The sequence below is a fragment of the Vipera ursinii genome (genome assembly GCF_947247035.1).
Source record: "Vipera ursinii genome assembly, chromosome: 7".
NCBI lineage: Eukaryota > Metazoa > Chordata > Lepidosauria > Squamata > Viperidae > Vipera > Vipera ursinii.
In genome coordinates this window covers 24,302,523-24,315,607 of record NC_139521.1, presented here as the reverse complement: position 1 = coordinate 24,315,607, position 13,085 = coordinate 24,302,523, and the positions used below count along the sequence as shown (strand labels likewise).

General features: G+C 39.1%; 1 protein-coding gene across 4 annotated transcripts in view; it reads left to right on the top strand.

Annotated features, from left to right (window-relative positions):
* Window positions 1–13,085, top strand: part of LCORL (ligand dependent nuclear receptor corepressor like) — a 197,243-nt gene that overhangs the window by 147,695 nt on the left and 36,463 nt on the right. For 2 of the 4 annotated variants that reach the window (XM_083367269.1, XM_083367267.1), the window contains exon 6: window positions 6,818–6,905. In XM_083367269.1, the coding sequence (XP_083223395.1) occupies window positions 6,818–6,905 (88 nt within the window). Of the gene's footprint in view, window positions 1–6,817; window positions 6,906–8,135; window positions 12,598–13,085 lie in introns of those variants that run through there. The other 2 variants (XM_083367268.1, XM_083367270.1) reach the window with 2 other exon arrangements.

The following is a 13,085-nucleotide window of genomic DNA, read 5'->3' as shown; positions in this document are numbered from 1 at the left end:
AAAATTTCACTTTATGTATACATTTCCTTTCCATATACAAAACTGTTTAAAATAGAATTTTTTGCTTAAATAGTTTTATGAAATGTTATTTAATTTCATATAATTAATCTGTTTACTCACTTAACACTACTAGTTTTTTTTTCTTTTAAGTGCTTTGGAATAAAATTACAGAGTTTTTTAGTGTACCCTGACCATCAGCAGAAATGACCATTCCACCTAGATCTTATTGGTCAGCTTTGTCTTAAGAAGTATGTTCCAATCAAACTACAGGTGAAACTCGAAAAATTAAAATATCATGCAAAAGTTCATTTATTTCAGTAATGCAACTTAAAAGGGGAAACTAATATATGAGATAGACTCATTACATGCAAAGCAAGATAGTTCAAGCCATGATTTGTCATAATTGTGATGATTATGGCATACAGCTCATGAAAACCCCAAATCCACAATCTCAGAAAATTAGAATATTGTGAAAAGGTGCAATATTCTAGGCTCAAAATGTCCCACTCTAATCAGCTAATTAAGCCATAACACCTGCAAAGGGTTCCTGAGCCTTTAAATGGTCTCTCAGTCTGGTTCAGTAGGACTCACAATCATGGGGAAGACTGCTGACCTGACAGTTGTGCAGAAAACCATCATTGACAACCTCCATAAGGAGGGAAAGCCTCAAAAGGTAATTGCAAAAGAAGTTGGATGTTCCCAAAGTGCTGTATCAAAGCACATTAATAGAAAGTTATGTGGAAGGGAAAAGTGTGGAAGAAAAAGGTGCACAAGCAGTTTGGTGGGTCGAATCCCAAGTGCCGCGTAACAGAGTGAGCACCTGTTACTCCTCCCAGCTTCTGCCAACCTAGCAGTTCGAAAGCACGTAAAAATGCAAGTAGAAAAATAGGGACCACTACGGTGGGAAGGTAACAGCGTTCTGTGCGCCTTTGGCATCTAGTCATGCCGGCCACATGCTCAGCATCCTAACCCACTGAGCCACCGCGTCCCTTAAAGGCATACCGTATTTTTCGGACCATAAGACGCACTTTTTCCCCCAAAAAGTGAGGCGGAAAACGAGGGTGCGTCTTATGGTCCAAAGGTGATCCGTATGTCCAGCCCCAACCTCCACAAGTGGAAAGCAAGGGAGATTGCCAGGAACACAAATCGGCACGTGCTGAGAAACACCGATCTCACACTCCTGCAATCTCCCTCGCTTGGTTTCAGCTTCCCTTGCTACAAGAAAAAGCAGGCTAAAACAGAGCGAGGGAGATTGCCAGGCACGCGATCTCACACTGCTGCAATCTCCCTCGCTCTGTTTCAGCCTGCTTTCTCTTGTAGCAAGGGAAACTGAAACCGCGTGAGATCGCGTTCCTGGCAATCTCCCTCGCTCCGTTTCAACTTGCTTTCTGCAAGAGAAAGCCGGGCTGTGGGTACTGCTCTAACACAGAGAGGGAAGGACAAAGAGTGAGAGAAGGAAGGAAGGAAGGAACGAACAAACGAACAATGGGAGAGGAAGGGAGAGAGAGAGAGAAAGGGAGAGAGAGAAGGAAAAAGAAATAGGGAGGGAGAGAAAGGGAGAGGAGAAAGATAGGGAGGGAGAGAGAGAGAAGGAGAAAGAAAGGGAGAGAAATAGAGAGAGAGAAAGAGGGAGAGGGAGAAATAGAGGGAAAGAGAAAAATAGAGGGAGAGAAAGGGAGGGAAATAGTGAGAAAGAGAGGGAAAGAGAAAAATAGAAAGGGGAGAGAGAAAGAAAGAGGGAGAGGGAGAGAAAGAGAAGGAGAGAGAGAAATTAAATTAGTAACATGATTGTTAAGTGAATCTGGTTTCCCCACTAACTTTGCTTGTCAGAAGGTTGCAAAAGGCGATCACATGACCCTGGAACAATATGACCATCATAAATATGAATCAATTGCCAAGCATCCAAATGTAAATCACATGACCCTGGGGATGCTGCAATGGTCATAAGTGTGAAAAATGGTCATAAGTCACTTTTTTCAGTGCCGTCGTAACTTTGAACAGTCACTAAGTAAATTGTTGTAAGTCGAGGACTACCTGTACTTTATCAATTTTTTTCCTTTTTTGGGGGGGGTGTCAAGTTTTTGACACCTTGCTGGGCGACTGGTGGTACTCGGACATTGCCTTGTCCTAAAGGTGGTACAATGGATTGAAAAGGTTGAAAAGCCCTGTTTTAGTATACTGATACTATTTGGTTCAGAATATTTTTTTTTTCTTGTTTTCCTGCTCTAAAAACTGGGTGCGTCTTATGGTCAGGTGCGTCTTATGGTCCGAAAAATATGGTATATTCCTTTATTGTTTTGGAACTATTGTATTGGTGTTACCGTCAAATAGACATACTGTAGTTTTTGAGGTCTACCAATCCTAATGCGGGACGCGGTGGCTCAGTGGGTTAGGACACTGAGCTTGTCGATCAGAAGGTCGGCAGTTTGGCGGGTCGAATCCCGAGTGCCGCGTAGCAGAGTGAGCGCCTGTTACTCGTCCCAGCTTCTGCCAACCTAGCAGTTCGAAAGCACATAAAAATGCAAGTAGAAGAATAGGGACCACTACGGTGGGAAGGTAACAGCGTTCCGTGCGCCTTTGGCGTCCAGTCATGCCGGCCACATGACCACGGAGACGTCCTCGGACAAGCGCTGGCTCTTCGGCTTTGACACGGAGATGAGCACCGGCCCCTAGAGTCGGAAACGACTAGCACGCATGTGCGGGGGAACCTTTACCTTTACTTTAATCCTAATGCATTTCCTTTAAAAGTCCTGCACTTTTTATTAATGCAGGGTTAACTTTTTGGACCACTATTGTATTTGAGCTCAAATTAATACTGTTCTAACCTTTTAATAAATTTCACACCTAAGAGTAGAATACCTTTTAATTCAACTGTTTCCATTTGTGCCTGCCCAAATTCTAAACTTATCATCACCATTTTAGCAGTTTGTATTTGCAATTTCCTGCTGCATTTGAATTTTTTCTGCTAATTTTTTAGCAATATATTTGAAAGAAAGGTAAAAATACATATTATAAATAAAAATACATGCATTCTCTATAGGAAAGCATGCAGAAAAATATGCAACTTTACATCTTAGTGTAGCTAAAAAGGATGAATATGTTCAGTAGGTAATATATGGAAAAAGCTGAGGAAGAAGGTAAGTTGTACAACCCAGAACTCCCCTTGAATCCAAACATCTTACATAGGGTACATCACCGACCAGGTGGTTCCGCCCCAGGCGCCTAATGGACCCGGATCGGTTCCAGAGGGCGCTTGGGCCTATACCTATCACCCTTACCCACAGCCCAGTCGATGCTCTGGTGGAGGCCTGGGAAACGGCTGCCACCAGGGCACTTGACTGCGTTGTACCCACGCGACCTCTGACCTGGCGCAGATCCCGTTGGGCCCCATGGTTCTCTGTGGAGCTCCAGGAGATGAAGCGTCGGAGACGAGGTCTAGAGAGCGGTTGGAGATCCAGCCGATCCGAATCCGACCGATTGCAGTTAAGAACCTTTATAAGGTCTTATCTTGCGGCGATAAGGACGGCGAAGTCTAACTACTTTGCCGCCCTTATCGTGTCCGCAGATAATCGCCCGGCCGCCCTGTTTAGGGTGACTCGCTCCCTCCTTAACCAGGAGGTGAGAGAGGATCCCTTGCAGGGACGAGCCGAGGAGTTTAGTCATCATCTGGCGGACAAAATCGCTCGGATCCGGACCGGCCTGGACTCTGACTGGGCAGAGTCTGATGTGGAGGAATCAGGCGGTCTTGAGCACGTTATCTGGACTGAGTTCGACCCTGTTTCCCCTGATGATGTGGACAGGATCATGGGGAGACTGAGCACCACCACCTGTTTGTTGGATCCGTGCCCCTCCTGGCTAGCTTATGCGGCTCGGGAGGGAACACGAGGCTGGTTCCATGCAGTAATAACAGCTTCTTTGAAGGAGGGTGTCTTCCCTGCCGCCTTGAAGGAGGCGGTGGTGAGACCCCTTCTCAAGAAGCCTGCTTTGGACCCGGCTGCTTTAGACAACTACCGTCCAGTCTCCAACCTTCGCTTTCTGGCGACGGTTGTTGAGAGTGTGGTGGCGCATCAGCTCCCTCTGTTCCTGGAGGAAACTGATTATCTGGACCCGTACCAATCGGGTTTCAGGCCCGGACACAGCACGGAGACGGTATTGGTCGCGCTGGTGAATGATCTCTGGAGGGCAAGGGACAGGGGTTGCTCCTCTGTCCTGGTCCTATTAGATCTCTCATCGGCTTTCGATACCATTGACCATGGTATCCTGCTGCGGCGTCTCAGGGGGTTGGGAGTGGGAGGCACCGTTTTACGGTGGTTCTCCTCCTACCTCCAGGGCCGCTCGCAGTCGGTGTTGACGGGAGGGCAGAGATCCGCCCCGAGGCCTCTCATTTGTGGAGTCCCTCAGGGGTCGGTTCTCTCGCCTCTCCTGTTCAACATCTATATGAAGCCGCTGGGCGAGATCATTCGTGGCTTCGGGGTGGGGTATCACCAGTACGCTGATGATACCCAACTTTTTCTTTCCACCCCGAACCAACCCAGTGATGCCCTCTCCGTGATGTCCCAGTGCCTGGAGGCGGTTCAGGTCTGGATGGGGAGAAACAGGCTTCGTCTCAATCCCGCCAAGACTGAGTGGCTGTGCATATCGGCATCTCGGGTTAACCAAGTTATTCCACCTCTAACGATGGGGGGTGAGGTGTTACCCCCCATTGATAGGGCTCGCAACTTGGGCGTCCTCCTGGATTCACGGCTCAATTTTGAAGATCACATAGGAGCCGTGACCAGGGGGGCTTTTGCACAGGTTCGCCTGGTGCGCCAGTTGCGTCCCTATCTGGACCGAGACGCCCTACGCACAGTTACTCATGCGCTTGTGACCTCCCATTTGGACTACTGTAACGCTCTCTACATTGGGCTGCCCTTGAAGACCACTCGGAGGCTTCAACTGGTGCAGAATGCGGCCGCGCGAGTTGTAATGGGGGTCTCCCGATACTCCCATGTAACACCTCTACTCCGCGAGCTGCATTGGCTTCCGGTTGCCCTCCGGGTGAAATTCAAGGTGCTGGTTATCACCTATAAAGCCCTACATGGCCTGGGTCCGGGGTATTTGAGGGAACACCTGCTGCCGGCATCAAACGCCCTTCGCCCAGTGCGCTCCCACAGGGAGGGTCTGCTCAGGGTCCCACCGGTAAGAGATTGCCGGCGGGTGACACCCAGGGATAGGGCCTTCTCAGTGGGGGCCCCTGCCCTCTGGAACCAGCTGCCGGTGGAGCTGAGGACTGCTCCCGACCTCCGATCATTCCGCCGGGGCCTGAAGACCTGGCTCTTTGAGCTCTCGGGCCCAGGCTGAGGAGACATTCATTTTAATTGGGGTTGATTTAATATTTTTTAAATTGGGTTTTAACTTTTGTATGGTTGATTTTTAACTCCCTGTAAACCGCCCTGAGGGAAAGGGCGGTATATAAATGCAATAAAATAAATAAATAAATAAATAAATTTAAGTTAGTTGAGTTTGAATCCTATTTTGGTTATTTTAAAAAAATTGTGATGAAAGGTATGACTCATAATCAAATTAGGCTTTATTGACTAATCATATGTAAAATAAGTTGTAGAAAACCATCAGCTAATATTAATATTGTGATTTAATAGGATATATTAGACTGGGAGTTATTTAAATTATACATTTAATTAAATGACATTAGGTCAAGAATGGCTTAGAGGATTATAATGTTAAATTGTTTTGGACATATACACACATGAATACACTATTAAGTTTTGATTCTGATTCCTAATTGTCAGAAAAGAAGAGGAAAGATAGTGTTCTTACAGTCAAGGTTCTTTTTCATTAAAGGAGAAGAAAGTGAAATCTTTTGCAGAAAAAATCCTTATTTCTGCTATATTGCAAAATTGATTATGTGTTATTATAATTATTGTAAAAAATAGAATGCAACTTTTTCCTTGAGTTTTCTTTGGGTAATACTAGGAATTAACAATAATGGAAACTAATTAACCTGTGACTTAATACAAGATTCTAATTCATTATGAATACCTGACATTTTAGTGAGGTTTTTTTAATTTTCTGCTTAAATAAATCTTCTTGAAATTAAGGCATCATCTTCACCACCAAAGAGTCACTTTGAAAAATAAAACAAAATAATATATAATTCTCAGCTATGGGATTTTTTTGTAAAAGGGTCTCTGCACCATTGGATAATAGGTCCCATTTTTCATTTTGTGCTTGTTGTTTAATTGAGCTTCCACTGTGTAATGCTGGTTGTGAGAAGTATCTAATTACGGATATATCGCTCAGTGCTTCTTTTCTATAATACATCATTCCACATTAGTTGAGCATTACATTTTAAAATATTCCCATTAGAATATTCCCACAAGTACAATTTTTAAATCGTTCTAATTTTTAAATCCTGGAATTGATTTTACTATCCAGAAGTTTTTAAATACAGGGAACTGTTGAGAAATAGCACAATACTGTTCTAATCTAATTCAGACTCCACAATGTCACTCTGCTGAATAGCCTTGATCTACTTAGTTTTTAAGTGCTGTCCTGCTACTAGAAAATATAAAATGTCAAAAGGGCAATATTCCCAGGCTTCAGAGACCAACTGAAATTAAAAAAAAGTAATGGGTGTTTGCAATAATAGTACTGGCAGCATCCTTGAGTTGCATAGCATAAGACATAAAGATTAATAACAGAAACTGATATATAGCATAAGAGTTTCTTTGTAATTGCCCTTTGTCATTTTGTTATTGATAATACAGATAATACATGAATATGTTTTTTACTTTTTCATGCCCCATTTTTGTAATAGGGGATGGAGTACTAGATCTCTCTACGAAGAAAACAAACTTGGAACAGTCACAGTATGATGGGTCGTGTTCTGAAAATTCATTGTCTGGGTAAGCATATTAAGCATTATTCTGCTTTATTTTAAAGGGAGTAGGTGGAAGTAAGACTTAAATGTGAAGATTTATTTTGGAATTGACTTTTATAAAATGTATGTTAACACACTTCTTTGCTTATGCCAGGGTTTCACTCATAATTGTATGTTCGTGTATAATTTAATTCATTTTATGTTTTTCACTTTTTTCTGTTAAAGAAAAGTTATCAGAACAATCACCAAACTTTAGTTCATGTTCCTAAAAATAAAATAAAATGCTTATGTACATAATGCAATTAGGAAACTAAGTAATTGAATTAAATCTATTTGATATGAGTTTAAACCTTTCCCATTGGAAAAAGAAAAATATTTTACATTTTAATAGATTCTGGATGTTAGAAAAAAAATTAAAGCAACTATAATTTTAGTGCCCCCAAAAGAGAGTTCTCTTGCATTTTTATTTTACTATGGTATGTGATGTCATGCTATTGAGATACCATTTATGAATGATTAATGTGCTGCTGTAATAAATATTTACTGAAATTACATTGAAATTACATTGAAGTAACATATTATAATTCTGGCATTTTTCCAGTCATAACAGTCACTTATTTGTGTAATAGAATTATTCCTTTGGGGAAAACCCCCCAGAAAAACTGCTTGCATTGCATATCTTTCTTTCTATTTTCCACTCCCCTACTAGTCACACACACTTCTAACTTTACTAGAAATTAGAAATAGTATTTAGGACTTTTAATTGCATTTTTTAAAAAAACTGGATGTGTTAAGGTTCTTTTTAATAGTTATAAACAACGTTTCTATAAGGGGGTTGACTCTTTTATTACTTGTTTAGCGGTAACGTCACGTTTCTACTAACAAAACTCCTTTAGGATGGGGACATTCAATGGATGTTAGATTGTGAAAAAAGAAGTTTTAAGTGTTACTCTGCGAGCATCTGTCAAAAGGGAATTGAAAACAGATGACAAAGTTATCAAATCCTGAGCTAGGATTTAAAGTTCTTGGAAGGGCTGCTCTAGAAGCTGGGCTATCATTTTCTCACATGGTCCTACCAGAACTCTAACTTTTGCTATGGTAATCAATAGCTACCACAACTCAAAGCCTTAAAAGTGTCAGAAGCAGTGATGTTACCTAAGCAAGGAGTGTAATAAAGGAGTGGACCCTTCCCTTCCATAGCTGTGTGAGAGTCTCTCATGCATCAGTTCACCATCGTTTCATTCCATCCATCCAGGAGACTCCACAGAAACAGAGAGGACTTTGTGGAAAGAAGTGCTGAGTTTGCAGATGGTTTGCTCTCAAAAGCCTTGAAAGACGTTCAGTCCGGAGCACTGGACATTAATAAAGCAGGCATCCTTTATGGCATACCTCAAAAAACTTTACTTCTCCACTTAGAAGCCTTACCAGCAGGAAACCCTGCACTCTTTAAAAACAAATCTCGAGATTTCAAGGACACCTGTTCTTACAAGGACAGTCCAGAGCCTTGTGCCGTGCTGCAAAAAGTAGCCTTGTGGGCAAAAGCTCAAGCAGAGCGCATAGAAAAAAATAAACTTAGTCTACTTGAAACCTCAGAATTAAGATTCCCAACAGCTTCCAATTACCTCCACCAGTTAACTTTGCAAAGAATGGTCACTCAGTTTAAAGAAAAAAATGAAAGTGTACAGTATGAAATGTCAGCTCCAGCTGTGCAATTAAAAATTCCTCAGCTGAGGATCAGTGCTGTTCCTAAACAGCATGAGAATGCTGGACTTCTGGATGTCATATACCATGTTTCCAAAACCTCATCAGTCTTAGAAGGATCAGCCCTTCAAAAACTGAAAACTATATTCCCCAAACAGAGCAAAGTGGAATGTTCTGCATCTGTAACTCCTTCAAGTTTGGACACCTATTTTCTGCATGGGGACCTCTCTCCTTTGTGTCTTAATACTAAGAACGGCATTGTTGATGGCACCTCTGAATCCACAGAAGACGGCTTAGACCGTAAGGATAATAAACAACCAAGGAAAAAACGTGGTCGCTACCGGCAGTATGATCATGAAATAATGGAGGAAGCTATTGCAATGGTAATGAGCGGGAAAATGAGCGTTTCCAAAGCACAAGGGATCTATGGGGTACCTCACAGCACTTTAGAATACAAAGTTAAAGAGAGATCTGGAACTCTGAAGACACCTCCGAAGAAGAAGCTCCGATTACCAGACACTGGGCTGTTTAATATCACAGATTCAGGGACTGGCACCTGCAAAAACAGCAGCAAGCCTATGTAGTTTAATTTGTTAGAAACTGTGTGTGTGTGTGTGTGTGTGTGTGTGTGTGTGTGTGTGTGTGTGTGTGTGTGTACGCACACGCGTGCATACGTGCATGGGCAGGTGTAAGCATATATGCGGGAGAAACATGTTCACTTAGAAGAAATGAAATTTTGCAGTTCAGAAACCACATACATGCCTTTTTGAAGAACAATTTTATTCAGGGTTTTCACTGTGGACAATATGATAGAATTGATCACAATTGTGATAGTTTGTATTTAATATAATTCTTGTACAAATAAGTGAAAAGAATTCAGGTTTTATTTAGTTGTCAGCATAAAATGTTGGGAACAACATCTATTTGTCATGTGGAATGCTACTTTTTAATGATGAAGATTGACCCTAGCCATTCAGTAATCCATCATATTAAGGAAATACATGATTTGTGCTTTTAGGGTATTTATCCTCTCAAAATATTTTCAGTAGTTGCTCACAACTGAAAATAAGCAAATCAAGGAAAGAGGACAGTTCTAGTTTCTTACTATGGAAACTGATATGAAGTATTAGTTAAAAGCAGACAATGGAAAATAAAGTACATTAGAGCCTAACATTGATATAAAGTAAATATTTCATTTTTAAAAGCGTGTAAGCAACAAAACTGGGTTATTAAAATGTTATTGTTGGTTTAGCAAGAAATTGGTGTTTACAAAATATATGCTTGTGGAAACTGACAAATTTAGTTGTAGCTATAGAATAACTGTTAAATGAGATGGAATACTAAAGGCATACATAAACTGGTTTTCCTTTAGTATGGAAAGTAAACTAACTTATAAGAGGAGGAAAGTTGGAATGCATAGTAGAGCATGTTTCATAATGTGCACAGTATGAGCTTGAAAATGGTTATATTGATTTAAGTGTGCTGGTAGTTGGTTTTATGACTACTTACATTTATTTTAAGGATTGATTAACACTCCTACTGAAAAACCTCACAATAACAGTAACGTTTTTGCTGCTGTGACATTTCAAACCTTTTTCAGTTTATCAAAATGAATATCAGGTTTTCATTTTGGTGGGCCGATACATCATCATTTTGCTAATAACCAAATCTTGCAGTTCAGGGTCTTAATAGAATTACCAATTTAAAAAACAGTAAAAACTGTTTTGAACTTTCAGTACTGGAATAGATACATACATACATACATACACACACTCATACATACACACATGCACACACACATATAGATACATTGTGTGTGTGTACGTATATACGTATACATATATGTATATGTGTATAAAACCTCAAGAGGACAGTTATTTATATTACAGTTTTTGAATGAACTTCAGATTAGTCATAATCAGGAATGATCCTTCTCACAGAGAAAATCCAGTAGGGTTCAGAAAGAAATGTGCGCTCTTTAGAAATGTGCTCACAGACTGAGCTTCAAAGAGATTAAAAGATTTGCATGATTTTCTTCTATTCCTAGGCAACTGCATTTCTTACTAAAATTATTTAAGCTCTGGCATTTGTGTTATCTTTATCAAATATCTATCAGAGTGGTAGGAAATTCAAAAAAATTGCAGTTACTGATTGATTGATTGATCGATTAATCACATGCCTCAGAGCATCTTTAGTTAGGGAACAAAGAGAGGAATAAATTTCTGTGGAGCTCTACAGCAGTTTCACTGTGTAAGCAATTGCTTACTAGAAGGATCATACTCATTTAATTTTATATATTACATAACTTTGTCCTTTCCTACTATTTCTGTATATGAATGAAGACATCAATTTTTCATTGAAAAAACTAGATTTTTATGGGAAAGATTAATATTTCCCAAAGTGTTCTTTTTCCCATATATGGATGACTAAATATGTTTAACTTAATATACAAGTTCATTCTTTAAATTCTGTGAATTGTACCGTCTACAGTATATTCACATTCAACTTGGTAATTTCAGCATAAACTAGGAAGGGATTTGACCCCTAATAAATTGGGGTTACTTACAGAATAAAAGCAACACAACCATGTAATCAGTTCATTGAGAATTTAGATGATCGGTGCTGAATTTTCTTCAACTCAACTGCATGGGAAACAAGCTCAAAAATTAAAATTCATACCACAGATGAGATTAATATTTGTCAAGTCATCTAAGAACTAAGCCATATGTTCATCAGGATTAAGATTATTCATTAATAATATATTTCCCCAATAGAAAATAAGATTTCAGGTTTATTTGGAGGACTGCTAGGACTATGATTCGTTGCTTATATAGGGACTTGGGATACATCCAACCTCCTGTTACAACTCTTTACTTTCCCCCTTATTCCTGAAGGTTATGAGATAAGGATAGGATGAGCAGGAAGGGAGGAAGAATATACCCATTCAAGAGTGGGACTTGTTTGTTCCCAGCCTGTTTTTAAATGTTTTAGACAATTTTAATTTCATGTCTATATGAAAGACAAATTGCAGTACTCTTTTAATATCATTTAAATGGTGGCCTGACCAAAAAGTAACAGGATTCATAAAATCAGGGATCATTTTGCTATTGACTTTAACAGTGGTAGTTTTGTATGTAATATTATAATTAATTTTCAGCATTTTCGTACTTGTATTTATTTTTGGCCAGAAATAGTATATTAAAATATTTTTTGATAGTTTGTAGATAATGTTCAACCTGTAAGTTTTAAAAATAAATGCTAATTATTTCTAATGAATAGGCTGAACCTTTGATTATAAAACTGACGAAAGGCAGGGAAATACATAAGCTCCCCCTCACCCACCCCAATGTATCCATTCTAAAGGCTATTTAAATAATAATTTTAAAGTACTTTTCAAATTTAGTTACCAGTCACTACTTAGAAATTGACAAGTTTCTGAAAATTCATATTTCAGTAGACTTTTAAATGAAGGTGAAAGCAGGCTTTTTTTGCTTTCTACTTATTTGAATGTTTCTCAAGTATTTTATATTAAAAAAAGAAAAAAACAGTGCCTCTGTTTTTAGAACTGCTCAGTAAATTGTTTAAACCATTTCTGGTAGCTAATGCCTATTTTATATTAAATTAAATTGTATAATAAATTTAGTGAGACTGATTTTTTTTAGTTGTTTACAGTACAAATACCTGTATTTGTGTTTTGTTTTTGTTTTAAATTGCAGTATTTCCATTGATGCAGTAATTTAGTAAAACTGTGGCTGCCTTGATTTTTGACAGATTTTGTTAATAACTGATATCTAGGCAATTAGTTCTATTTATGCATAAATCAATTGCACTATACTTCATGAATTATTTATTACAATCTTTTCTAATGAATTACATGTATTTGTCTTGTGTTGTACATGTACTGTAATTCTGTTTCCTCTTTGTGTTGTTATATTTCCAGATCTGATTGTATGAATTTGTTAATGTGTTTCTATGTTGTAATTTTTAGTAAAGCACTTCAATGCTTTTGCACATAAATTTACAAAACTGATGTGTGATTGATTGGTCATTCAGTAAAAGAAAAATGCTTCATGTTGGCTTACTTGGTTTACTCTCTGGGCATAATTTTATTGGTAAAATGGCAGGGCAAACTGAAACATAAAGCAGGCACATTGGACGCCAGGAAAGATACTTAATAGATAAAGTGCTGCTCTTTTGCACATCCATACATTTCTTTGTGCAATGAGACTTAATTCTGCCCTTGGTTTGTTAGGTTTAAGGAATTGAATTGTAGCATTATAATTAAATTATGTTTGTCAATTTTCATTTGCAAACTGCATAGTTCAATTGAGACTCAGTTTCTAGGACTTCAGAGCTGCGTGGCTTGTAATGCTAGAAAATATATTAAACACATTCTATTTAATAACTTTACAATTTTCTATTATCATACAGGAGAGGAAAAGATTACAAAGTTTGAATTGATGGTACATATATACTATAGTATATGCATGTCTGCTAAATGTGT